At 49.7% G+C, this 27775-nt stretch overlaps 1 protein-coding gene across 1 annotated transcript; it reads left to right on the forward strand.

The window, feature by feature from the left end:
- Nucleotides 1-2779: 2779 nt before the first annotated feature.
- Nucleotides 2780-25784, forward strand: SPARC (secreted protein acidic and cysteine rich). Its single transcript, XM_045815279.2, has 10 exons — nucleotides 2780-2932; nucleotides 12823-12892; nucleotides 14168-14230; nucleotides 14787-14874; nucleotides 16372-16493; nucleotides 18483-18603; nucleotides 20476-20609; nucleotides 21523-21671; nucleotides 23951-24099; nucleotides 24566-25784. The coding sequence occupies exons 2-10, from the start codon at nucleotides 12836-12838 to the stop codon at nucleotides 24592-24594; spliced, it is 912 nt and encodes a 303-aa protein (XP_045671235.1). The 5' UTR covers nucleotides 2780-2932; nucleotides 12823-12835; the 3' UTR covers nucleotides 24595-25784.
- Nucleotides 25785-27775: the final 1991 nt, after the last annotated feature.

The raw sequence follows: 27775 nt of genomic DNA on the forward strand, positions 1-27775 counted from the left end.
AGGGGAGGCAGCGAGGACCCCAAGGTCATTTTTCAAGCTGATGTTGAGTAAGCAGCATTCTCAACTAAGAAGAGGGGTACCAAATTGTGTGGTCTAGGGTCCACAGATGTCAGAGCTGGAGGGAAATTTAGGAGGAGGTAGTGTTGTGGTTGAGCACTTGGGGTCTGGTGTCCCTCAACCCTGGCTTTGAATCTCTGAACTGTCACGTGCTGGGTACCTGGGCTTGGGTATACTATTGAGCTGATCTGAACCTCATTTTCCACATCTATAAAATGGGGAGGATAAAAGTTCCTATGTCATAAAGGTTAGATCTGAAAATATATACAAAGGACTTAGTTCAGTGTGTTTAATAAATTCTGGTTTGTAAACTACTATTATGCCGTCCAATCTATTTACAAACAGAAAAGGTGTAGCTCAGGTGGGGGAGGAGATGAGCCCAAAGTCATTCACTGACTCAGTGGCAGAGCAGGGACTCACACCCAGGTTGGCCACACCCGGCCCAGTTGCACTTCTTTCCCTTCCTCTAAAGCCCTTGGTGGTGACAGGACCACCAGTCTCAGTCCTAGCAGTTTCCCTTCCTAGGTCAAAGTCATTCCTGCTTCAGAGACTCCTGCTTCCCCAAGGGTGCTCTTACCCTAGACATAAAATCTACCTAGTTTTCCTCGGGGGGATCCTGGCTCAAGGTAACCCCACGGGTGCCTATGAGTGGCCCCTGAATGGGACCTCTGTTCTGGAGTGTTAGCCTAGCTCCAGCCAGCTTTCCAGTTCCTGAAGCACAGGCCACATGGGAATGGTTCCATTGGCTCATTCTCATCAGAAACATTATCTTAGTTTATAAAGAAAAAACACAACACTTAAGTTAATTTTAGTCCCCACGATGCTTGGGAGCTATAGCAACCGATCGTATAAAAATATGCAGCTGTCCAGATGGCGAAACATATCTGAGGAGTCTGCCTGGCAGCCTGGATTGAGCAGCCAAGGCAGAGCATCAGCTCTTGGCCCCTGGATCAGGGAGAGGCTTTGGGGAGCACGAGGAGCAGAGGTCCTTTCTTGGATTCCTGACTAGTGCCTTTGAGAATCTGAAGAAAGCCATGGGCCTTCTCTGCAGAAAAATGTGCAGACACCCAAACTTTCATGATCAATTTTTGTAGGTTTGAGGGTCTTTGGAAGACTAGTGTTGGGCACTATTCCAGGCTGGAATGCTATTAGAAGACAACCCCCTCATTGAGTGAATGCCAGCTCTGTGTTGACCGCTGTTCTAGACACTTCGAGCATTGCAGCAAATATGACATGTGATTCCCTGCTCTTGTGGATCATTCGTCTGGTGGGGGAGACAGTTTCTGAGCATGACAAATGCCAGGAGGAAAGAAAGACCTGTGTAAGTTGGTGAAACTCTGCCCGTGAGAGAAGCAAGGAGGCTGATTCTGGTTGGGTGGTCGGGAAAAGGGTGTGCTCTTCTAGGAGATGACATAATAACAGAGACCTGAATGATGAGGAGAGACCAGGCACAGGACATTCAGATAAACTACTGGTCTTGGCAGAGGTAAGAGCAAGTGCAAAGAACCAGGGGTAGGAACCAGGTTGGGGTTGTTGAAAAACTGAACAGAGGCCAGTGACCTGAAGTAGAGAGAGCAAGGAGGAGAGGATGGCAAGAGGCAGAGGCCATACCATGTGGAAATTTATGAGAGCGTTCTCTGTCTTCCCCTTTCCATGTTGTTCAAGCCAAATCATGCTTCCAGAGCCACCTATTCCAGCAAGCCTTCTCCACTGCTCCAATCCAGGCATCCCTCCACTCTGAACCCTGGGATAAACATCAGAGTCTGTACCACTCGTGTGAGTGGGTGTATGCATAAGGCGTGCCCTCTTGGCAAGATCCAAAGCTCCTGCAGGACAAGGACCAGATATGAATTCTCATGTCTCACAAAGTTCTAGGAATGCACTCACAAACATTCATACATTCATCAATATTCTCATAAAGTTTCAACCAAGACCTGTTGCACCAAGAAGTTCATGCAGCATAAGAATGAACCAAGTTGAATTGTGGTAGACTCAGCTTGCCTAGACCCTTTAAACCAGGTGATCTTGGGCAAGCGACTTAGCCTCACTGAGCGTGTTTCCTTATTAGTAAAATGGGCACAATAACAATATCTAAGTCAAGGGGTTGCTGGTGAAGAATATGAAGTCTCAGTAAGCCTCGGCTATTGTTACTTCTATGATTACTATCATTGGTCACCGTATCTGTTCTCTATTGATGACACAGACTCCCCAGCTAGAAAGCAAATCTCTTAAATGTCTATTCGTGGTGCAACTAGAGTCAGAGTTGTTATTTTTAGATCACATCCCCCATCATCAGCGATGATGCCACCAGAGGCAGCTTCTCTTGTCTGTACAGAGGCGAGTCTTGGCTTTGCCTTTGTCACAGTCCCCTGGAACTGGCAATGCCCTCCTCAACATTGCCTCATCTTGTAAAGATCACTGGTCATGAAGTCAGGACACTTGGGCCTGGCTCTGCCCCTGGGGGCCTTTGGGTAATCCCTTACCCCTTCCAAGCTTCAGTTCCCCTCTGAACAAGGAAGAGGTTGTTCCAGATGATTCCTGTGGACCCTTCCAGCCCTGGCGCTCCATGAGTCTGTGTTGGCAGCAGCCCCAGAACCCATGAGGCAGGCAGGGTTGGGGAGCCTGGTCAGGACAGCCCACCACAAGGAGAGGAGGAGAGAAATGGAAGACCTAGCCTGCTTTGGCAGTGGAGAGAAGGGGGAGGGGGAGAAGGAGGAGACAGAGGAGCAGGAGGAGGGACCGAGGGGTGGAGGGGAGACAGACCCAGCCCAGAGCTCCGAGTGGTTTCCTGTTGCCCGGCTCTAAACCCTCCACATTCCTGCAGACCTTCACACTGCCCAGAGCGCACTCCGCCAGCCGCCTGCCTGCCACTGAGGTATGCACAAGCCCTGCCCGGCCTTTCCCTTCTCTGGTTGCTCCGCCCCGACCCCCTAGTTCACTCCTGCAGTTTGTGTACAGAAAGAGGAGCTGTGCTGGGAGGTCTCTGGGTTAGGGACGGGTGCTCATCTCCTTGGGCTCCATCACCGCTCCCACTAAGGGCAGGAGCCACGGACCCACTGCCTGTTGCTTTTCAGGTGGTATGACTTGGTCTCCCTTTTAGGTTTGCAGAAAATCATCTCATTGTGTTTTTGGGAGAGTGTTTTCTCTCTCTCTGTCTCTCTCTGTGCCCACCTCTCTGGTTTCAGAGGCTGCCGGCTTAGCCTCTGGGCTCCCTTGCGCAAATGTGGCAGCCTGCTTTCCTAGGAATCTGATTAGGTCACAGCTGCACGGGGACGGCTGGTAGCCAGCGTCTGTCGTGCTCCGCATTCTAGGAGAAGACTTCCTAGACTTGGTTTTCAGTCGGGGGTTCTGTTTTCCAAAAGGAACTTCACATGAATGATAAATTGATCTCTGGAAGGCCAATGGGGGGTCTCCCTTGAATCAGCACCCCTGGGAAGGCTCCTGTTTCCCTGGAATTCTCCCCCACTGACCCCTCCCCCTCCAACACACGCACTCTGAAATAGCACCGTCAGACAGTCACTCCTAGGTTAGGCATTGTCCCCAGCCGGGGCTGCCTGGGTGTAAGCACAGGAACTCACTGGCAGTAGCGCTTAGTGTATGTAGATCTGAAAACCCCAAACATCTGAAATCATTCAACCAAGGCTCTGGGTCCTCTGGGATGCTGGGTGTGGTGGAGGATGTTCCAAGAAGGAGAGAAGGGGGAAGGCAGGCCAGAGAGAGTCCCAGGACAACCTTCTCACACCTCCTTGTTTAGAAAGCCTAAACTCTACATGGAAATGGTGTCTAGCCTCTTAGGATATTAAGTCCTCTTTGGACACACTCTTTCCTGTCTTTACCTTCGTTGGCTCCTTTGGCTGGTTGGTGAGTGGACTTCCTGGAGTCTGAGGGACACCAAGGGAGAAGGGGGGACTGAGATGAAGCATGTCCTCAAGGAAGCCCAGTCTGCCCAAGAGAGAACAGAGAGGTTCACATTTTCCTCCAGAAAGGACAGCATTCTACACAGAACACAGGGAACATGTTATTGCTAGCAATTCTCTACGGTTAAATTTCTATCTTTTGCAAGTGCTGATGGGAGAGTGAGAAACAAATAAGAAGTAGGTTGGCCGACTTAAGGCACACATTCTATGTGCTGTCTTAGGTAAGGAAGTCCTTCGAACTTAGTTTCCCTATCTATAAAGGAAGAAGGTTGGACTTGATGGTCTTTGGGGAGCCTGACGTCATCTGAAACTTTCAAGGGAAAGTCTCTTAAACCAGAATCCAGACTGGCCTTTGAATGGGCTTTAAGACATCTGCAAGCCACTTAAAATTGTGTGTATAGTAGTAATAGTAGTAGTAGTAGTAGTAGTAGTGTGTGTGTGTGTGTGTGTGTGTGTGTATGAGAGAGAGAGGGAGGGAACGAGAACAAGAGGTATTCACAGCCTTTAGTCTTAAGATATACTCAAATGGATGTACTTCCCAAAGAGCCAGAGGGCATGACGATGTGGGAGATGGAGTGTGGGACTGGAAGCAGATGTATATTTGCAGGAGGATAAACAAGTTTGAAAGGGAGTGGTTGGGGGAAGAGAGGGTTAACTCACAGGGCTCAGCTGCCACATCGACAAAGCCTGAAGCAAAGGGAGGGGGAAGGGGGGAAGGGGTGCCTGGAGAAGGAATCAACTTTTGAAACTTTCTCCAAGTCCCACCCACAGAAAGGCTCTTCTTTGCCATGACTCACTCTGGGAGGAATGTGAGTTGCCACGGTAACCTTTTTTTCAGGGTCTCTGCCTGCTGGCTGGGAGGGGACACGGAAACTCTCAGACCTCAGGCTCAGTCTGAATGTTCCCCACCCCACTCGATCCCCAAATACCAGGATGGCAAACTCTAGGTCCTGCCCTGCTGATCTCCCAGGATCCCAGGGGCAGCCGTGGGGCTGTGATAAGCCTCCCTGACCCGGTGTTTGAAGACCTAAGTTTTAGTTGCACTGCTGTTTGGGAGGTGCCATTTGACCTTGAACTAATCTATTCTGCTTTCTGAGCCCCAGTTTATTCCTTGGTTAAAGAGCAATAACAACCGTCAGCTTGAAGGGGTATGGAAGAAATGGGATGATACGCAGGAAGCACTTGGCACATCGTGGCCCCCAACCCCCCCATGCAGTGGGTTTTTAGAACTGATAAATTTAAGGCATCCAAAGACTTGGTGAAATCATTTCTAGCTTTTTCGTCTGGCAGCTCTATCATCTTGGGGTTTGTGTATAACTTCTCTTTATTGAAAGTGCTAACAGGCACATTTAAACAAAATAAATGTTGTTTAAATCCATTTTGACGCGGGCACCTTCGTATTTCCCAAGGGTGTTATACCCTCCAGTGTGAAAAGAGCATTGGCAAAGGCGATGGTAGAGGCAAGTCATAACTCACAGTGAGTGACATTGGGTAAGACCCTTCCCCTTTCTGGGTCTCCGTTTCCTAATCTGTTAAATGGGGAATCTAGATGGTCTCCAGGGGTCCTTTAGGTCTGAAGTCCTGCAAACTGAAATCCCAGAGGTTGCTTTCATGAGAAGAAATAGCTGGCCCATGTTTTTAGCCCCTGCCCCCCTAGTTGGAAAGGAAAGGAGAGAGGAGGGGCTAAGGGATCTTGGGTTGTGTAACAGTCCTGCTAAAATCTTTATCCATCTGTAGAGATTTGTCAACCAATAGCAAATAAGCTATAAATAGGAAAGGATGGTGGAGAAAAGGCAAGAGCTCAGGATGTGAGGTAAACAGGAGACTATTTGGTTTTCAAGGTTACTTAGATAGGTAGCCAAGTGTGCAGAGATCAACGGGGACGGACGCAAACCCACAAGGATGTAGACTGTAAACATTGATTTTACCAACAGGCACCCACTAGCACAGCTAAAAATAAATGCCTCCATACGAGCGTCAACGCAGAAGGTCACGCTCTCACACGCCTCCCCCTGAGCCATACGTTGACTCACAGACAAGTTCCAGGTATACGTCTTGATGCACATACAAACCCTGGGGCTGACTTGCATGGGCCCAGACAGACAGATGCTGAGCCAGGTGGACACTCAAAGACAGATACGAGGCTTCATGCAGAGGTCCTCAAGGCCATAGGTCACTGTGATAGACACACTACCAGGTGCACAGACGCGACTGCCGTTTGTAGCCACACGCAGATGTGCAGAGCCAGACATAACTGCAGGTTACGACGAGGAGGTAGACGTGTTGTACACACACAGGACCAAATCACTGGCTGTGCTTTACAGATAGAGAAACTGAGGATCAGAGAGGGAGGATAATCACTGAAGGTCACACAGCCAACTGCTGTCTGAACCTAACTTCCAGATGTTCAGAAATGTCCACATGTTCACTTTTTTTTTCTTTTTTTGATGATTTTCATCTGGTCGCTTCGGTTGCACGCCTGTACACTTCTGTCTATAGGCGACGAGGCCTGTGGATGGTCAGTGACAGTAGTACTTTCTCTCTCTTTGCTGGTCAGTGTGGCCTATCCCAGCCCGCAGAGCTTTGCCATGAGGGCAGCACGATGCCGGCTCATAGGTGGCTGCTGGTATGCTTCCTCTGCTCTTCCCCTCACCCGTCTTTAAAGGAGGAAAGAGAGGGCTAGAGCTGAGCTTTCAGCCTAACCTGGGGATTAATGAAGCTACTACCTTTTCTGTACAGCACAGAGCCTGGATCCTGACCCCAACCCTGAACTCAGGGATGGCTGGGCTGGGCAGAGCCAGAGCCAGCAAGCAGTGACTTGGCAGAATTATTTAGAAAAGCAGCCTCCTCTTATCCAGGAGGAAGAGATGTCTTAGACAGGAAATTAGCTCTACCCTAACTTCTCAAGACATAGAGCTTGGTGTCTATAGAAAAAATTATGGATGGAGATACCAACTCTATCCAGAACTGGGTTCTTTCTTGATAGTAACCTATCTCATCTGGGGATCCCTCTGGGTCATCTTATATTAGTTATGGCATTAGGACCCCAGACTGATCAGAAGAGAAAAGAAACAGAGCAAAACAAGGTGAACATCTGGATGTTTCTGAACATCTGGAAGTTTAGCACTGATACCAGCCTCCTGTGTGACCGTTGAGTGAGTTATTTCCCTCTCTGAGCCTTAATTCCTCTATCTCCAAAATTGGGAGCATGGCAAAGAGGTTTTACCTGGCTGGACAAGACCAGTCCATTGGTAGTGGCTACGAGAAGAGCCGCGTTCAGGATTCAGATGCCACCCCGCACTTTAGGGGAAAAGGTCATGTGATCGATTAGTAATGTCTGCCACATGCACTGCAGGAGCAGGTGGAGAAATTTTCACCATGTAGTTGCTATCTTTGGTATGTGACAGCCTGGATTCTGATGTTCTTTCTCATCCCCTCCATTTCTGGTCACCCCGATGCAGCAGTGGCCCCTAGAGGGAGCCAAGGAGGAAAGCCTGAAGCTCCACCCTGGGCCTCTCCTAACCACTGTGAAATAGTGAAACGTGGCAGCTTAGATGCCTGTATGGAACCTCAGTTAAGCTGATCCTAGTCCCAAACTCCAGGGCTGCCTTGGAGTTGCCCCAGAACTTCTTCACTCCTAGGCTTGAGCACCCATAACACCCTAAAACTTTCCCTTAGCTTCTTCCCTTCTGGCAAGAAATGCTAAAATTGGAAGCAGAGTCAAGGGACAGGTTGGGAGTGGTGATACTCTGAAAGGCTTCTGCCTGACCCGACTTAGAAAGTCAGGGTTGCAAGAAACCTCAGGGACCACCTTGCCCCAGGGTCTTCAAACTGTATTCACAGGAGAACCTAGAGATGCTCCAAGCCTCTCAGGGGTGTCTGAGTATGGAGGACTTTCAGCCTCATCTCAACTCGCCTTGTACCTGCTTTTGTTTTTTTAATTTCAAGCTGATTCGTTGAACAGATTATAATGAATTCATGTTTCAACAAATGCAGTAGGCTTTTAGCTGCTTCAAATATTGGACTTCGCAGAAGACCTCACTGAAAGAGAGGGCTTACATAATTTTGAACACCACTGATCTAAAACAACCTCCTAATTGTGCAGAGGGGCAGGGCCAGGTGTGGTCCCGGGAGAAGAGGAGCCTTCCCGAAGTTTGCACAGTGAGCTGGGAGCAGCGTTGCCAAGACTGCATCCCATGGACTCACGATGTCCATGTCACGAGACCACCTCCGAGCAGGCTGTGCTTGCTACCCGACGAGTGCCAGTGTGGTCGCACCAGCTGCGGTGGCGCCTCTCTGGCCTGGCTCGGACCTCCTTCCAAGTCCCAGCTCCCTGGTGAGCCTGGCTCACAGAGGGGGTTCCTTTATTAGCTTCCAGACTTGTTTTTCTCTCTTTGGGCTTGTTTACCAGGAACGTGTGTTTTTGGAACCCTTGTTTCCAAGCCAAACAGTGGGAGAGGGATGCTTGGTTTGCGCCAGCAGCCCAACGAAGAGGCCAGCCTGGGGCCCAGCCTTCGTCACTGTGTTCTCTGGAGGCTGGGAGGGTGTCCCCTTCCCCAAGAGGAGCAATGTCTCCTTTGTTCCACCCCAACACCCTTTCTCCCTGGGCCACAGACAAAGAGCTGGGATTCTTGCCCTGGATCCTTGAGGGGGATGGAGATTCTGGGATCTGCAGATTTTAAGATGCTCTTCCAAACAACATTGTTTACTTCTTGTATTTTCTCAAATAAATCACCCGTGAGCCTTTCAAGGTAGGTGTATTATTTCCATTTTACAGATGGAGAAATGAATTGAGGCCCAGAGAGGGAGAGTCACTTTCTAAAGATCACATGGTTGCTAATTGGCAGAGCGAGGATTTGAACCTGGACATTCTGTCTCCAGAGCCCATGTGCTTACCTTTATGCTACATTGCATAACCATTCTGCATAACCACTGGTTACCTTTATAACTACTCTGATGTGGTAGCCATTACCCACATGTGGCTACTTAAATTTAAATTAATTAAAATGAAATCTAATTAAAAATTCAGTTCATTTACACTAGCAATATTTCAAGTGTTGGGCAACAACATGTGGCCAGTAGCTACCATATATAGACGATGCAGATATTGAATAATTTCATCATCTCCAAAGGGTTCTATTAGACTGCACTGCTCCGTAAACCTCTTTCTACTCAAATTGGATTTGACGATTACAACTCAGATTCTGTGCTTCACGCTCGTAAGAGCCTACGATTGCAAGATTTGCAATACAAAATTCCATAATTCTGAGATTTCCCCCAGTTCTGACAAGGGACTTTTCCGTGTCCAGGGAAAGCCCGAAGGAGGCCCTTTATATTTTGAGGGAGATGAACTGGGGGGCTGGCTGTACTTTTCCATCCCCAGAGTCTTTCTAAAGAGAGAGAAGTGACCTCGGCTTCGGGTCCTGCTGGCAGCCAAGGATGGGTTTTCAGCCGTCTCCAGAGCAAATAAAGGCAAAAGGAAGGGACTTGATGTACGGAACAGGGGGAGGAGGCGGTGGTGGGGTGGGGGTGAGCAGTGTCTGCGTTTGATGACCACCAAGCCAAGGGAAACACACCTCGTGTTCCTCCCCTGGCCCAGGCTACTTTCCCTGCACCTCGGGCCAGTTCACAGCCCAACGGGGCTCCATTCAGGTGAGCACCTGAGAGGGAGCAGCCGCCAAGAGAAACTGTGTGAGATGAAGAGCTGGCCAGTGGTGCAACAGGGCTGCCCGGGACCTCATTCAGCCCTGCCTCTCACTCCCTGGGGCTCTCGGAAGATTTCCTCCCCTCTCTGGGCCTCAGTCTTCCCACCTGCTCTATGGAACAACAAGACACTCCTTGAGCCTCCAGTGGGATGCTCAATTGTCAAAACACTTTGGAAAGGATAGACATAGGCATCATCACGAGCTAAAGGGATACAAAGGAGGGAGTTTTCATTTAATACTAGTCATTTCTACAAAGCTGTTGAAATTTTCACTAGGCATACCAGATCTATGTTTGATTGGCAATGTGTTCCAAATGCTGGGGTTTGACTCCATGTTCTGAGCTCTCGGGGGTTGTTGTTGCACCCCCTGAGCTGTGCCGGATGGGTGCCAGACCTGTTTCAGAGAGCCTCAGGAGGGATCCTACACATGTGTAGGAAGTATGTCCGTGCAAGAAGAACCATCTAGCTGTTCCCCTTGACTCTCATCCCATCATATGGAGGGAAAGGGTTCTGGGACTGGTAATGGGGCATTGGGCACTGGGCAGAACCCCAGATTTGGAAAATAACTCTTTCTCTAAGATTTCGGCTCATTTTCTTAACACTGTCGCTTTCTGCCTTCTCCTTCACTCCCACACCAGATGGAACATAATCCCTATTAGGCCCAACCCAATTCCATGAGAAGGGAGTTTGTCAAGGCAGTTTGACTTGCAAGAGGCCTGAATGTTGCACGATTTCCTGCTCTCAACCACAGTCTCATCGGGAAAGTGGGACTAAAGGCCCTCCCTTGCCTTGTCTGCCAGTGTGTCAGAGGTTCCATGAGGACAGCATGTATGTGAGGCCTTTAGACACGAAAAACACTACAAGATTTAGAATTATTTTTTGGTTCTGGCTGCAAAACCAGCAGTGGGAAGGGTGAGTGTGTCACTGGAAAAGAAGGGCAGGAAGCAGGGGGAGAAAGGACATACAAAAAAGCTGACCAGAGCTGGCCAGAGAGGGGGTAGCATGGTCAGAGGGGGGAGCAAGGTTGCTCTGCTCAGATGAAGGACACAGACTCTGGTGATGTTGGTCTTCCTGGCTCTTCAACCGGAAGCTTATTACATTTCCAGTCCTAGCAGGGGACTAGTCAAGTCCATGACATGACTTCTGTCATTGAAGCCCAGACAACACCTTTTTGTGTATCTAGCTACCAGTCTCACTCTGCCCCTTTGACTTCAATCAGTCTCAGACAAGTCCTCCATTGATGCTCTCTCTCCTGTTCCATTCATAAAATCATAGGCCCGGGTTGTCTTGCTTATATCTTCCAAATGGGAAAGCAAGCAGGGAGATTTTTCCACCTCTAGGCCCGGGAGTGAACAAGCAGACAACTGTGTGGAACAGGAACATTCGAACAACTGCCTAGAAAGGGAAGACTGGACTCCTCTGGGATTTGGAGCCAAGGTGAAGCAAGGACAGGCCCCCAGGCTGATTCCTCTCAATTTCTGTTAGTTTCATTTCATACACATGCCATGAAATAGGAGGTGAGGTTTTGTGTCTATTTTAATTCAATAAAGGGCCAGTATGAAGTCTACTCTTCCTCTGCCTGTTTCTACTGTTCAAATACTATAACCCAAGTGAAGAAGGGTTATGCCACAGGCGATGATACATGCCAATACCAGCATGTGCCTGCAACATTTTAAAGGCATTTTAAGAACCCAGCCTACAACCTCAAAGTTTACCTAGTCTAACCCTCACAATAGTGGAAGGGGGACAAGGTCTAGAGAGGACAAGTGATTTAACCAATACACCCAGACAGTTTTGAGGCGGGTCAGGGACACCTGGCATTTAATTCCAAGCCGAGTGTTTTTTTCCATGATGCCAGGGTACCACCAAGGTGCTTGGTCAGTTGAATAGTCTTGAAAAGAACTAGGGATGATGAGCCCAATATAGAAGTTTGTGGGGGCAAAAGAGGGAAGATATGGCCACTGGTCACCTTGACAAAATGCTTCTCCGGGGCCAAGGGTGCACTCTTGTTTTGTGTAGCCACAGGAGGAGGCACAGAGTAGACCAGAAGTTTGAGGGAAGCACATTTAGATCCATACAAGGGATAGCTTTCTAAAGTTATTTGGAAATAGAAGTCCATCTACTGAGAACACGAAATAAAATGTCCTCACTACAGTTCTTCTGTGAGAGATGGCAGTGAACCATCAGAGAAGATTCTATTCCCAAATCCCTTGCAGTCATGAGATTTCTGGAGCGAAGAGCTCAGCATCTGGAGAGTGAGGTCTCAACAGTGACCAGGGCAGAAGAATGTTCTAGATCTCAAACAACATCCTTTAGCTGTGAAGGGGAAAGAGGAGAAAACATGAACACATGCAAGTATTTGGATAGTTTGCCTAGAGGATTCAGATAAGTGCTGTCCCTTCTGAGTAGAGCACAGAAAAATGTGGCTACCCTCGAGTTTCCACTGGTCACACTCCAAGACTACTGTTCTTTGTTTTAGAAGGTAGATCTCATTGTCTCAAACTGGCAGGAGGTTTCTGCCTATTAACTTCCCCCCCTTCTTTCAGAGGGGGTAGGAAGGAGGAGGAAAAGGAAGAGGAGGAGGGTTAGGGGGATGAGGGAAAAAAAAAAGAGAATCCTAGAACATTAGGGATTTAAGGGCCCTTGAAGATGATCTGGCTCAGGGTCGCCCAAGCTTGACTAGTTAGCCAACCACCTTTGTTGAACCACTATTTAAAAACTTCAATAAATATACTGACAAAAGAGACTTTATATCTTTACCATAAATGGAAAAATCTTAGTCTTCTGTCATAAATGGAAGGAAGCTACAAAAATAAACACAAAGAAGTCAAAACAACTTCATTGAATTCCAGCTGCATATAGTTTCCTGTGGGGGCTCTGAGCCAGAGGCCTGCTCTGTTACAAAGGAGATAGATGAGTGCTAGAAAGGTATTAAAGACATCTAGCACCAAACTGAGGCTTTCTGTTTGTACAGTTGGAATTGGAAGAGAATTGAGTAGAAGCAAATTTTTCTTGCATCTTTCACTATAACTTAACATGCACCATCTAAAATTACCTTGCACATGACAGGAATTCAGAGTCAGAAGGAGTTCTCCATCAAGAAGACCCCCGTTCACTCAACTCTCAATCTCTGTCCCCCCACAGGGTTCCCAGCACCATGAGGGCCTGGATCTTCTTTCTCCTTTGCCTGGCCGGGAGGGCCTTGGCAGCCCCTGTAAGTACCTCAGGAGCATATCTGCTTGGTCTTCCTCCCACCGCCAGCCCTGGCACCAAATTTGCCGGCCCTGGCTGCTTGGAGGGGTCAGGGACTTCCTATCTCATTATTTGCCTTCTTTTTAAAAAAGGTTTTTTCTTACACTAATAAGCACAGGAGAAAAATTGAGGACACTGGATGGAGAGTATGGGGAAGAGAGATTTCCATGTAAGGAGAAAGTGAACAGAGAGGGCTGGTTAGTTTCCAAATCAGTGAGGACTGTTTGGTTGCAAGCAACAGGCTCCAATCTGGCCAAATTAGTGGGGGAAGGGAGACAGGGGCAAATTATAAAATCAAAGGTGTTGGGCAGGACTGGAAAAGGGCAGGTTCAAGATCTGGGAGGTAAGAACAAATAGACGGTCTTGGAGATGTTGCCATCTGAGTGGATCTGCTCCAGCAGTTTCACATCTTGCAAAAACGTGCCAAGAAGATCTAAAAACAATTCAAGGAGAACTGATCTGGTTGAGCTTGGGTCCTGGCCCTGCTTCTTGGCCGGGGGAGTGTGGAGCACCCTGACGGACAGCCAGTCCCTCCAAGACTTACCGGCAGGGGGCCAGTAGTAGTCATCCAACCCTAAACCCTAAGCCATTACCGGAGGAGAGAGGAAGCAGCATGGGGCAGTTTCTCTCAACCCTTGATTCCCTCATCCTCTCTCCACTAGGAGGTGTGAGTGATGGTAGATTCTGGCAGGAAGAGTCTGCCAAAAGATTGGGCAGGGTTAGCCTTACTTTTAGAAGAAGCCCCAGGTAGCCAGGCACCTCAAAGTTGTATGTTATCTTGCTTCTTCCTACTCCAAGTTGACATGGCAAGAAGGAATCACAAAATCATAATAATAATATCATACTTATGGGGAAGATAGTGGCATCTATTAAAATGCATGATATTCCTGCCCCGTGGGTCTCTGTTTTCCCACTCTAAGCTGAAAGGACTTGGTCTGCATCAGTGGTTTTCAGATTCATAGGAGTTGAAAGCAATGGAAATGCTTTTCCAAGCTAAATCTTCGATAGATGCCTCAGATATAAAATATATAAAGGGAGGGGGGTGCTCCAGAGTTCTATAGGACCTCTGTGTTCGGCTTCTCTTTTGCCCTCACCACCCCACCCATGGTAGTCCCTGAGGCACAGCCTTGGGGATCTCCAGTGAGCTGCTCTCCTAGCTCTCCCGGCTGGAGGCACTTCGGAGGCAAAGCTGGCCTTGGCCCTGACCTCTCTGAAGCCCATTTTCTCTTCCCAACAGCAACAGGAAGCCCTGCCTGATGAGACAGAGGTGGTAGAGGAAACCGTGGCTGAGGTGGCAGAGGTAGGTGGGTGGGGAGCACAGACCTCCACATTCATTCCCTGAAGAAAACCGGATGGGTGCTGTGGGGTCTCGACCCAGGAACGGGGCATTTGCACACACAGGGCACACACAGCACAGATGTGAATCCCGTCTGTCCCCCAATCCTGACGCATTCCTGAATGCTTCCCAAACCTCCCATGGCACCCTAGAGTTGGGAACTATGATTTTGAAATATTTTATTTTTAAGCTGTGGGACAGTTTTTCTTAGGTGATCACCCACAGTCTCCCCATACATTAAACATAAAGGGGGAGCTGCTGTGGTACAGCTGGCGGGGGTGGTGGGCTTAGTACCCCTCCTATCCTAACACCCCTGGTGGCCTCTGAGGCATCTTGGTGGGACTGTAAGAATCCATCGAAATTCTGGATTCTGGCATTTGTGCTCCCTGTGCCCTGGGCCTGGCACACCTTTCCAGCTTGTCTCTCCTCTTGTGGGACCTAAAGCTCCAGGCAAGTCCCCTCCAGTGTTTACCCCCTGAGAGTGGGGGCCATTTGACTCACCCTTCTCCCTCCACCCCAGGGACCTGTGGGAGCCAACCCCGTGCAGGTGGAAGTAGGAGAATTTGATGAAGGTGCTGAGGAAACTGAAGAAGAGGTGGTGGCTGAAAGTAGGTCCCTTTCTCGTGTCTTGTCGTATCCAGGCTTTGCCCTCCGCTGCTTGAGCCTGGGGCATGGGGACAGTCTATGTGAGGTTCCTTCCCCAGGAAATTCAGGGTGGGCTTCCCCCTGCAGGGTGGGCTGTGGAGGAGAAAGTGTTGACTGAAAGGTTGGGAATCTTCTCCGGAATCTGGGCATGATCTATGTATAGCCAGGCTGTCTATGCTCTGAGTCAGGAAGGGATGTTTCTAAGCTAGAGATGGCTTTCTCCCCCTTACAGTTATTTGCCCTGATGCCAAAGTTGGATTTCATGTTCCCACTGAGGTCACAGGTCCCATGTGATCACGGCACTCCTCGAGGACCTCTGTCTTGGCCCATGTCCCAAGTGGGTGCAGACCTGAAGGAACTCCAAGAGTTTTACACTCATTAGCTTATTTGATTTGCACACAGCTGTGAGGAAATAAGGCCTGGGAATCCAACAGAGCTCATAGAATGCTACGCTCGGAGTTGGTGCCAGAAAGAGAGAAATGTCTTAGGGCCTCCACCTCCACCCCCACCACCGTGCCGGCATCTCCATCCCACAGCGTAGAGAGGCATCATACCCAAGGGGGTGTTAACAGCATGGACTTGGGAGGCAAAGCAACCTATGTTTGCCTCTAAACTTGTTGACTCCTGCTGAGAGTGCACTCCGACAGCCTGCTTAGTTCTCTGAGCCCCGCTTCCTCATCTCTAACACAGGACTGATGAAAACGGTAGACCCTCATCCCATGGCTGTTGGAGGGTTATGAGTTGAGGCACAAGAGCTCTTGGCCCAGTGCCTGGCAGGGCAGGCATCCAACAAAGAATGACTCAAATACCCCAAATCATGCCTCAGGAGGAAACGGCCAGATTGAGCTGTCATCCTGAGGGCACGGAGTTTTTGTTGGAGCAGACGGTCATCTACTGAGTCTGTTCCTTCCCTCCTCCAGGCCCACCCTCATCCGGTGTTTACCAGACACAGCCGGGCTCTATTGTTCAGTGTGGGCCTCAGGGCGCTTCTCCCTTTTCCCTCAGGGACACTTAAATCTGTTTTGCTTGGCCTGGCAGCTGGCTCCCTGACAACAGCTGATTTTCCAAGTCATTCTAGAAAGTTTATTTTATTTATTCTTGAAAGTTTATTTTATAATCCAAAAATGCCTCACTGTCACTGAGGAACAGAGAGCTGAGAACACAGTGGTTACTTCAATCCTCAAGGGAGTTATATGGTATCCAGTGCTCTTGGGTCCCAGATTAAGCCTCAGCTCCCCAAAATGTGCCTGACTCTGACCTCCCACTGAATCTCTAATTCCCAGACTGAGCCAATGTCTCCTTTAAGTGCCAACTGCTGGGCTCAGCAGAAGAGAAAGGAGGACTCGGGGCTGCCTGGAGCCCAGAGTGGGGGCACAGGGGAGGCGTTCTGCCCAAGGATCCATCTGGGTGGGTTGGGGTGGACCCGGTGGTGCTAACTACATGTCCTTGTACTCTACCAGACCCCTGCCAGAACCACCACTGCAAACATGGCAAAGTGTGTGAGCTGGATGAGAACAACACTCCCATGTGCGTGTGCCAGGACCCTACCAGCTGCCCTGCCCCCATTGGCGAGTTTGAGAAGGTAAGGGCCGGGGGCTGGGGGCTCGGGCCCTTGCAAACATGGAATGGCTGCCCAGAACACTGGTGGCTTGGTGGCTCTGTGGGGCAGCTCCAGTCTCAAATTCCCCTCTTTAGATAGTCACTGAAGGAAGGTACAGGTAAGGCTCTGCCTGTCACTGGGTTTCTCCAGCAACCAGCAAGAATTTATTCAGCACCAGCAGGTTCCCAGCTCCACACCAGATCCAGAAAGGAATACATCAAGAACATCAGACACTGAGATAGGGGCTTTCTCTGCTTGGGAGCAGCCTAGCAAAGCATCAGGTCCAAAAACGTGGGTTCTGGGGTCAGACTGAAGGTTGACTCCATCTCCGCCCTTGTTAGCTGTGAGATCTTAGCCAAATGCAGAACATTTCCAAGTCTCAGCTTTCTCATCTCTAAAGTGGGGATAGAAATAGTCTTTATTTCTTAGGACTGTTGTGGGGATTTGTTAGGTAGTACTTATTACCCAATATATGCTATTTATTTATTTCTTTAAAAGATTTTATTTACTTGAGAGAGAGAGAGCATGAGTAGGGGGAGGGACAGAGGGAGAAGCAGACTCCTCACTGAGAGGTGAGCTCGATGAGGGGCTCGATCCCAGGACCCTGGGATCATGACCTGAGCCGAAGGCAGACACTTAACCAACTGAGCCACCCAGGTGCCCCCCAATATACGCTATTTAAAAAAACCTTTCAAACCCATCCATTCTGCCTCCAATAGGACTCATTTATCCAACCATCCATCCATCTACCCATCCGTGTAATTATTTATTGAGTGTGCACTCATGGCAACCAATATGCTAGTGATGACCTTTGTCAGAACAGCAAATCTGGTAGCAGCATTGTTCCCACAACCTCCTATCTGGGTTCTTCATCTTTAGTCTCTCTCTAATACAACTTCTCCTCTGGGCTCCAAATTTTAGCATCATTGTCAATTCTTCCCTCCTCCTTACCCCTTTACGCCCATCCCACTAGTCACCAGTGCCCATCAACTCTCCCTCGGCAGTGATATATAAGCAATTCTAAGGAAGTAGGTACAGGAGATGTGATACAAGGCTCCCTGCCTCCTAACACAGATACTTACTGCCACTGTATTGTTCAGCCCTTGGCACCTCTGCTTGGCCACCCCCATGTACAGAGATTCATTAGGAGGACTCACATGACTCAGTGTAGGGTTGTACTCACAGCAAAGACTTCTTACAGTGACATGTTAAACATACACAGCTAAATAGTAATGGAACAAGACATAGGGAGAGTCTGGAGGAATCCATGTACAGGCTTGCTTACTTTCTCCACCTCCACGAGGGGTCTCGCAAAATGCACTTTTTTCCCAGCTACGAAGATGCAGCCACATGGGAGCAACGTTTCTGCTCAGGGAAGCCCATTAGCGACTTAGCACTCCAAGTTTTCATTGAGTGCTGCCTACCACGTACTCAAATTCCAGACTCCCAGAAGGAAAGCAGACGTTCAGCATAAACTGTGTTGTTTGTACAAGCGGTCTAGGCACAGTGAGGCGTCCTTATTGTCTGTGGAAAGTTTTATAGCAGTGCAGGGACTTGTTTACCAGCCAAGTTCCTGGGTGCCAGCCAAGGGCCAACAGCACAAGCAGGCCTTTCGAAGCATAACAATCCCAGGCTTTTTGTGTTAATTTTTCCTGTACACTCTGCCTTTCTGCCATTCCCATCTTTAATTCATCCTTTCCAGATCTGCCAGGTTTGTTTTTCCCAATCTCGGCCTGATTCAGTCGTACCTCTGCTCAGAGACCCACAGTGGCTCTCAGCATGGGCTGAACATTGGTCTGGGAGCCCCAAGAGTGGGTTCTTGTTGTAGCTCCACCACTAACTCTCTGTCTGATCTTGGGCTTATCACATTCCTTGCTTGGCCCTTTGTGTCCCCATCTGTGAAATGGGCAAAGATGGTGGTACCAGTGAAGGGCTTTGGGAATGAAGGGGAGATCTCTGCTTTCCCGACAGGTATGCAGCAATGACAACAAGACCTTCGACTCTTCCTGCCACTTCTTTGCCACCAAGTGCACTCTGGAGGGCACCAAGAAGGGCCACAAACTCCACCTGGACTACATCGGGCCTTGCAAATGTGAGTCTGTCCTTGGGTACTTCCAGCCTCCCAGCTCACGGAGAGAGCACTGAGCTGGCACTGATGCTGGCTCTGCCGCCCTCCATGCTGTGTGACATTGGGCAAGTGTCTTCTCTCTGAGCCTCAGGATTGCCATTTATAAAATGAGAGGATTGTCTATGAGTAGCTTCCTCTCAACTCTGCGTTCAGGACACCTTCCAGGAAGGACTGAGCAGTTGTGGAAGCACAAGATCAGGGAGGATTTTTGGAGCCTCTCACTAGCATCCAAGACAACTCACTCTTTTTCTTTAATGAGGGGGATGTTCTTCTATACGGCTAACCCAAATCTTTACTGCTTCAACACTGTAAAGCAAAAATGATGTTCTATCTGGACTTATAAAGTGGTTTTTGTTTTTAACTTTTATTTATTTAAGTAATCTCTACGTAGACCCAATGTGGGGCTCGAACTCATGACCCTGAGATCAAGAGTCACGTGCTCTTCTGACTGAGCCAGCCAGGCAGCCCTTGGATCTATAAAGTTTATTTTTAAAATATTTGAATTTGAATGCTTTAAAATATGGGGCATGCCTGTCGGTTCCCTTAGGCGCAGTGCTTACTCGGCGTTGCCATGTCCTTGGCCTTTTCACCCCATCACATTCCTACCTGCCCCCTTGAGACCTGTGATTAATCGCCCTCTTCTAGAAACCTAGGAGTCAGGGGTTTGGGGGAAGGGATGCCAGGATACTGTCTAGCTTTGTTGGTGATGCCAGCTGCAGATTCCACTGGCCCAGGTGAGTCCTTTAGTGCTGGCAGTCTCCTTATCATTTGAAACACCCAAGGCCACAGCCGGTCCTCCCCCAAGATAACACTCATGTTGTGTGTCTGGTACATTCTGGCACCAGATGGCACTGGGGAGAGTCACTCACCTGCTGCAGGTGTGCAGACTGCAGAACGGTGGAGGAGAAAACCAGGTTCTCCTGTGGTCAGCCCCACTCTCCTGGTTATAGGGCCGAGGGTGTGAAATAAGGCACAGGAAGGAGGCCGGGGGAGGAATGGTGGTAGTCTTTGGGCCGTGAGACTGCCAAGGGGCCTTTTACCAGGTGGCTCTTGCTGTCCTCTGCAGCATATTGCTCACTTGCTCCAACTCCTAGTGTGCCGCCCACAGATGCTCCCTTCCATTCCCCAGCTGGTAGTGGAGAAGGTGGTCCTAACCACAGAGGGAAGTGTCCCTAGACTTAGGATGAGGGAAGGACAGGCCTCTAAGCCCTTGGACAACCACATGCCCTGGATGGTGGATGAGCTCTGATAATGTGGCCTTGAGCAAGCCTCATCTCCCCAAGCTGACCTTTAATAAGTCCAACAAGAGGGTGGACTTGGTCTGACATTCTGGGATTCTAAATTCCAAAGATTAGGATAGAATCATTATCACAAAGAAGGTTCTGGTGGGTAAGCAGTCCTGACCTCCCCACCCCAGCTGAGCTGGGCCTATGGATAGATCTTGTTCCTCAGCCTCACAGCTTCGAACTCCTCCCAAAGGTTGGCATCACCAGCACGGGACCTGGGGGCCTTTATTTTCAGGCCTCATCACACAGAGAGATGCAGGAGTCTCTGGGGTGACCCATTTCCTCAGCAGGCCAGATCAGGCTAAGGGAAGAGCAGACATGTCTTTGCGTCTCCATTTGCAGAGCATTCTTCCCTCCACACAGTCTGCTGTGCTCACTGTGGTGTGAAGAAACTGGCCCAGAAAGGCCGAGCCACTCACTGTGCCAAGGCCTGATTGAGACGGCTGTAGGAGGAGGCCCCGGGGTGGGAAGTGTGGCCTAGCCAGTATGTTGGCCCTCAGGCATGGAGAGTCCGGGTCTGTGCTGACAACGCTCATGTTTTGGACCCTAGACATCCCTCCCTGCCTGGACTCTGAGCTGACTGAATTCCCCCTGCGCATGCGGGACTGGCTCAAGAACGTCCTGGTCACTCTGTATGAAAGGGATGAGGACAACAACCTTCTGAATGAGAAGCAGAAGCTGCGAGTAAGTGCTCTCTTTCCAGCCTGTTCCAGGGTCGCTGCCTAGCACTGAACGAGATGGCTCCTGGCCCCAGGCTGGCTGAGATCCATAGTCCCATTCCTAGAACTAGGCCCCTGAGGGTAAGCCTACACCCCAGCTCTGACGAGTACCCTTATCCTGGGTGCTGGACACAGACTTCTCACTGCCTTTGGAGGCCAAGAGTACACATTCACTTCTTGAAGACTCTGAGAAGTCCTGTAATGAAGAGACCTGCTGACTTTGTTTAGCCCAGTGTCAAACAAAAGGGGCACAAACAGCCCTATTCCTTTTTCCTTCTGAGTCTGTGGATCTTTTTTTTTTTTTTTTTTTTAAGATTTTATTTATTTATTTGACAGAGACAGAGACAGCCAGCAAGAGAGGGAACACAAGCAGGGGGAGTGGGAGAGGAAGAAGCAGGCTCCTAGCGGAGGAGCCTGATGTAGGGCTCGATCCCGGAACGCCAGGATCACGCCCTGAGCTGAAGGCAGACGCTTAACGACTGTGCCATCCAGGCGCCCCTGAGTCTGTGGATCTTAAACTTTACTGAATCTATCAAGCACTGGGAGGACTGATAAAGTGCAGATTCCTGAGCCCCACCTCGGGCCTACAGAATCAGCGTCCCCATGAAACCAGGCCCAGGAAGCTGCATTTTAACACACTCCCCAGCTGAGTTTGATGAGGCAGCTCAATGGAGATAGAACCCTTTGAGATCACCCTGGGCCTCCACTTTTGTGGATGAGATGCTGCTACCCGTCTCCGCCACTTCCTTCCCTTACTTTGAACCAAGGGGTCTTGGCTGGTCTCTTCCTGCTCTGGCCTACTGTCCAAGGTGGAGGGGCCCTGACTGGCCTGGACCGTCTCCCCTGGACCCTTTGTCACATGGCGTCTGCTCTCATAGGTGAAGAAGATCCATGAGAACGAGAAGCGCCTGGAGGCCGGAGACCACCCTGTGGAGCTGCTGGCACGGGACTTCGAGAAGAACTACAACATGTACATCTTCCCTGTGCACTGGCAGTTTGGCCAGCTGGACCAGCACCCCATCGATGGGTAAGACCTCTGGCCCTCAGGATCACGGGGGGCTGCTCTGGCTTGTCACTGGAGTAGACGGAGTCACAGATCAGGGCTGGTAGGCGCACCGGGTCTGGCCGGAAAACGTCTCAGCAGCCTCTGCTGCTCCCAGCCCTGGAGCCCACAGTCTGTGTGGGGGCCGAGACAGGAAGGGCCGGGCATAGGAGAAAAGATGCACACCCGAGGGGAAGAAAGCCACAATGCATTTTCACACCAGAAGCAGCAGAAGTCAGCAGGAACTGAAAGTCCCCCCTTACCCCTGCGCATGCTGGCCTTGGGTATCCATGAGTTGAGGGAGAGCGAGCTAGGAAGGAGGGCAGACTCCATGGGGCAGTGGGGCCGAGGTGGGGCAGCCTGCATGCTCGCGGTCCTCCGGCAAGACCGGAGACCCAGCCCCAACAGGGCAAATGGGCCCTGGGAGTTCTTAAAAAATCCGCAGAGCCGATCACATCCTCACTGCAAGCCCTTGGTTTAATTGTTCTTGCCTCTTGTCCAAATGGTTCTGAAGTGCCGTGCAACTCCACGGAAGAGCAGGCAGGCGCTATCAGCGAACGAACACTTACTGAGCATCTATTATGTGCCCAGCGCTGTTCTAGGCGGGGGATTGAACAGTAATCAAAACTGACACGGTCCCTGTCCCTGGGACGCTCACACTGTGGGTGATGATCTGCTTCTCACAATCGAAGGAAAAAGTGAAAAGGCTCCCAGAAGCTGCAGTGGTTGTCACGACCCTTGCCGCAGCTTTCTGATCTCCTCTTGCTGTGCGTTCTTGGAGGAGCATAGAAAGGCGGGCCACCCTGTTTACGTGCCTGGGGGAGCACATTCTGTACAGGGGTCCTCCTCTCTGGAGGCTCACCCCTTGGTCTTGGTCCAGGCTATGGCCTGGAGCCCGCCCACCCTGTCGGCAATCCCTCGGGGCTGGGGTCTCCTGAGCTCTGGGAAACTCCCTGCTGCTGCTCTCCCAGGCTCTTTCCATGGCTGGGATCCAACTGAGTCACTCACTGGGGAGAGGGAGGAAAAGTCAGGGGGACATCTGGAGCTTAGGCTGAGCAACTGGATCCCATCAAAGGAAGGACCAGGAGAGAGGCTTCCAGCTGGGGCTAGAGGGACTGTGCATCTGGGAAAGTGCTCCAGCCTAGGCCAGGGGATCCATTTGCCCCCTCTTCTTGTCCCAGAGCTACATGGTGACCTTGCCTGAGTCCCTGCCCCTCTTGGGACCTCAGTTTTTCCAATGATATACTATGTAAGGGGAGGGAGTATTCCTTCTAGTTCAAACATTGTGTGATTCCTTCCATAAGTTGGGTGGGGTGAGGGGGTCTGGGGGCTAGGAGAAAATTGGAGTCATGGCGTGGCCCTTGGGGAAGAGTGTTTTAAGGACAACTAGTTGAGGGCTCTGGGAAATGAGGAAAAAATTCATACATGTGCTCTGGAGTCAAAGCTGGCTGGAGGAACAGGAATGAAGGACAGTGGGAGAGAAATGAGAAGGCCTCCCTCTTGCACATGATGATATACAAAAATTTAAGCTCTATGAAGGTTTCAGTTCTTTTGACCCACTTGCCAATCCCAGTCCTTTCCCACTTCTCCCCAGAAGGCAGCACTGTTATCATTTTGAAGTATCTCTTTTCAGAGTTTTTTTTTTTTTTTTTTTTTTTTTTTTTTAAAGAGAGCATGGGGTGGGGAGGGGCAGAGGGAGAGAGAGAATCTTAAGCAGGTTCCACGCCCAGCACGGAGCCGATGTGGGGTTGGAGCTCACAACCCTGAGATCGTAACCTTAGCCAAAATCAAGAGTCCGATGCTTAACCGACTGTGCCACCCAGGTGCCCTTAGACTTTTTTCTATGCATTTGTAGCTATATAAATGTGTGTCCACCAGAAGCACGCATTGTTGTTTCATAGCAGATTTTGATCTACCAATAGCAGAATATTTTTATTTTAAGTTTCTTCGCCCCGATTCTCAGCCAATTAGGAAACAGTTAAATGCACCAAGAGACCTTTCTTATGAATCCATGGGATCTCAGAACAGGAAGAGCTCTTAGAAATTATGGTCAACTCTCCACCCTTTGATGGTGGGGAAACTGAGGCCCAGAGTGGGGCAGTGTCTGCTCTAAGTCCCATAGCAGGTCAGCAGTACAGCGAGGGGGTAGACCAGGATCCTGGCTTCCTGTTCTGCTTTCATGCCCTGTCCTGCCACCCCGCGGGGCAGGCTCACTCCCCCGTCTCTCGTGGAGTGTCCTTAGGCCCTCTCCCTCTTGCCTGCAGGTACCTGTCCCACACGGAGCTGGCCCCACTGCGTGCGCCCCTCATCCCCATGGAGCACTGCACCACCCGCTTCTTTGAGACCTGTGACCTGGACCATGACAAGTACATCGCCCTGGACGAGTGGGCCGGGTGCTTCGGCATCAAGGAGAGTGAGTGTCTGAGCAAAGGGGCCACCTTCTTCTCCCCACCTCCCCTCTATTCTCTCTGTCGTCTGTGTGTCCATCCTCTTGGCCCAGCTCTGTTCTCTGTGCCTAGTTAACTCCTTTTTCTGCTCTCCCTGTCTGGGTGGGCCTCACTCTGTCCGGTGGCTTCTTGTTCATCTGCTTTCTCTTTCCCTTCCTCAAGCATAGCGCTCAGTCTGTGCCTAGCACTATTTTGGGAGCTGGCAGGTACCTAGAGAGGGGACGGAAGTGTAACTTGGCAGCGTGTGCAAGTGACAGGAACAGGCCAGGGGCAGGGAGACCGAGGTCCTCAGTCTTCAACTTCCTGGGTGACCTTGGGCTGGTCCCCTGACCCTTGGCCCGGGGATGGGTGGGACCCACCGACTGCTGGGGAAGCGTGTCTTCCCCCATGGAGGGCTCATTTCTGATTCTGTTTCCTTGTCTTGCTTTGCAGAGGATATCGACAAGGATCTGGTGATCTAAATCCACGCCTCCTTCCGCAGTACCGGATCCTCCCTCTTTGATCTTCCCCTTCCTGTTTCCCCCAATGTTTAAAATGTTTGGATGGTTTGTTGTTCTGCCTGGGGACAAGGTGCTAATATAGATTTACACGAATACATTAACGGTGCTAAAAATGGACATTGTAACCCAAGTCGTGACATTCTTAGCGGTAACACAGCTTAGCGGTAACACAGCTGTCGACGCCTCTTGCTCACCCACTAACGGTCTCATTTTTCTCTCGCCATTTGCTGTGCTGCCTCGTGTCCTAGTGGCGTATGGGTGGGAACTTTGATCTGCTCAAGTCTGCCTTCAACACACCCTGCATCCTCAGATTTTCTCTCCATTTCTCGGTTTGAAACTAATACTCACCAAGTTAGTCTTTGTGTTCATTTTATTTCAAGGTATTGGCTGCCAGGGGGTCATCCCCGCATGGCCTGAAGGTGGGCAAAGGGAAGTAACAGGCACATGATGCTGGCAAGGATGTTTCTGGGACTAGGGGACTAGTGGGAGAAAGCCCTGCGGAAGCCACCAGCCAGAACCACAGATAACAAGGCTGTCACCCAGAGAAAAGACCTGAGTCTGTGTTAGGAAAACATATCAATTCTCACATAAGCCCAGTTCCTCACTATTCCCCACCCGCTCATTTTTCAGTGCCCTTTCTTTTCATGTTAGGCTGTTTGTCCAAACTTTTGGGAGCCGGGGTGGATCATCAGCTCTCTGGAATCCGCCAGGCCCCTGGGAGGTGGATCACCACACCCTGCAGGGCTTCTCCCCTCCTAGCTGTCTTTGGGAAATGTGGGACTGGGAGGCTGTTTCGACTAGAAAGGCCAACATCAAGAGCGAGGTGTGGAAAATTGTAAAGTAGAAAAAGTGGAGTCGGTGAATTGGTTTTGTTTTGTTTTGTTTTTTTCACATTTGGATAGCTGTCATAAGAGGTCTTTCCCTCGGTTTCTAGCACGTTCCTCCTTTTCTCCCTCTCCCCACCTTTTTTTCTTCTGTTAATCAAGAGAAACTTCAAAGTCAATGGGATGGTCGGATCTCACAGGCTGAGAACTCGTTCACCTCCAAGCATTTCATGAAAAAGCTGCTTCTTATTAATCGTACAAACTCTCACCATGACATGGGGAGTTTGACAAATCTTTCAAAATAAAAAGTAACGACTTAGAAACTGCCTTCCTGTGTGATTTTTTTTTTTTAAGATTTTATTTATTTATTTGAGAGAGAGAGAGATAGCCAGCGAGAGAGGGAACACAAGCAGAGGGAGTGGGAGAGAAAGAAGCAGGCTTCCAGCAGAGCAGGGAGCCTGATGTGGGGCTCGATCCCAGGACCCTGGGATCATGCCCCGAGCCGAAGGCAGACGCTTAATGGCTGAGCCACCCAGGCGCCCCTTCCTGTGTGATTTTGCATGTGTCTCAGTCTTACACACCTCATTACCCTGACAACACAGATACACGGATGGGCACGTCTACACACAACTGCACAACTGCAAACCTTTGCAAACACATTACTATGCTTTAGTGCACACACAGGCGTCTTTATACACAAGGGACGTATTTGTACACAGGGAATGTATGGTTCCTACAAGCACAAGTTTAGCTTACTTTTAAGATTTTATTTATTTATTGAGAGGAAGAGAGAGAGCACGGGGATGGGTGGAGGGAGAGGGAGTGAGAGACTCTCAAGGAGACTCCCCCTGAGCATGGAGCTTGACCCAGGGCTTGATTTCAAGACCCTGAGATCACGACCTGAGCCGAAACCAGGAGTTCGATGCTTAACCGACTGTGCTTCCCAGGTGCACCAAACTTACTTTTAATTTTATGAACTGTGTGCTGAACGTTTTTCAGCACTGCACTTCATTATCAGAAGCACCGGGCTAAGCAACTATCTCCTTCCACCATCCATCCATCCTCTTTTTCCCCCCTCATACCGATTTATTTATTTATTTAAATTTTTATTTAAGTTTTAGTTAGTTAACATACAGTGTGTTATTGGTTTCAGGAGTAGAATTCAGTGATGCATTACTTATATACAGCACCCTGTGTCCCTCAGAACAAGTGCCCTCCTTAATACCCATCACCCACCTAGCCCATCTCCCACCCACCTCCCTCCATCAACTCTCAGTTTGTTCTCTAGAGTCTCTTACAGTTTGTCCATCCATCCATCCATCCATCCATCCATCCATCCATCCATCCATTTAGTAAACAAATGTTTATGATATACCTACTATACACCAGGTCCCATGCCAGGTGATAGACTCCATTGTGGCAAAGCAGACAAAGTATTTGTTCTAGAACTTCTAGTCTAGTGGGGAATAGATTGAACAATTTCACAACTAGGGGTGCCTGGTTGGCTTGGTTGGTAAGAGCATGCAACTCTTGACCTTGGGGTTGTGAGTTCAAGCCCCATGTTGGGTAAGGAGATTACTTAGAAACAAAATTTTTAAAAAACCTTAAAAAAAAAGCAATTGCACAACTTAATATAAATGGTAAGAAGTGGGCAGTGCAGTAAAGGAAGAGTAAGAGAAAGCATGAGTAAGTGCGAGGGGCGACGGAGCACTACTCTAGAGCACTGCATGGGTACGTGCGAGGGGCGACGGAGCACTACTCTAGAGCACTGCATGGGTACGTGCGAGGGGCGACGGAGCACTACTCTAGAGCGCTGTCCGCATGGGAGCCACCACCATGTGTGGCCATTTAGGTTCAAGTTTAAATTTATTAAAATTAAGACTTCAGTTCCTTAGTCACATTAGATACTGCAAGGGCTCATTAGCCACGTGTGAATAGTGGTTACCTATTGAACAGGGTAGATCTAGACGTTTTCATCATTGTGGAAAGTTCTATTGGACAGGGCTGTTCCATGGCTTCCTTGAGAAAATCGGAGCTGAACCACAAAGGAAAAGAAGGGATTAAGTGTGTGGAGTAGGGAGAGAGCAGGGAAAGGGCAGGGAAAGAGCATTCCAGGCAGAGGGAACAGGATGGGCAAAAGCTTTGAGGTAAATGGGGAGCAACGTGAGTCCCAAGCTGGTATGGCTGGTGCACAAAGTCAGGGGTAGTTCATATTGGATGAAGCTGAAGAGGTGGGCAGAGGCCAGACCGTGCAGTCTCATAAGCCATGGTAAGGAGTTTGGATTTTTTTTGTGCACTGGCAAGTCATTGGAGGGTTT

This window comes from Ursus americanus, chromosome 15 (genome assembly GCF_024610735.1).
Source record: "Ursus americanus isolate L20-20 chromosome 15, mUrsAme1.1.p, whole genome shotgun sequence".
Taxonomy (NCBI): Eukaryota; Metazoa; Chordata; class Mammalia; order Carnivora; family Ursidae; genus Ursus; species Ursus americanus.

Coding starts and splice junctions, on each gene's coding strand:
- SPARC (XM_045815279.2), top strand. CDS start 12,836: ATGAGGGCCTGGATCTTCTTTCTCCTTTGCCTGGCCGGGAGGGCCTTG. Junction 12,893..14,167: donor GGAGGGCCTTGGCAGCCCCT/GTAAGTACCTCA, acceptor TCTTCCCAACAG/CAACAGGAAGCCCTGCCTGA. Junction 18,604..20,475: donor CTACATCGGGCCTTGCAAAT/GTGAGTCTGTCC, acceptor TTTGGACCCTAG/ACATCCCTCCCTGCCTGGAC.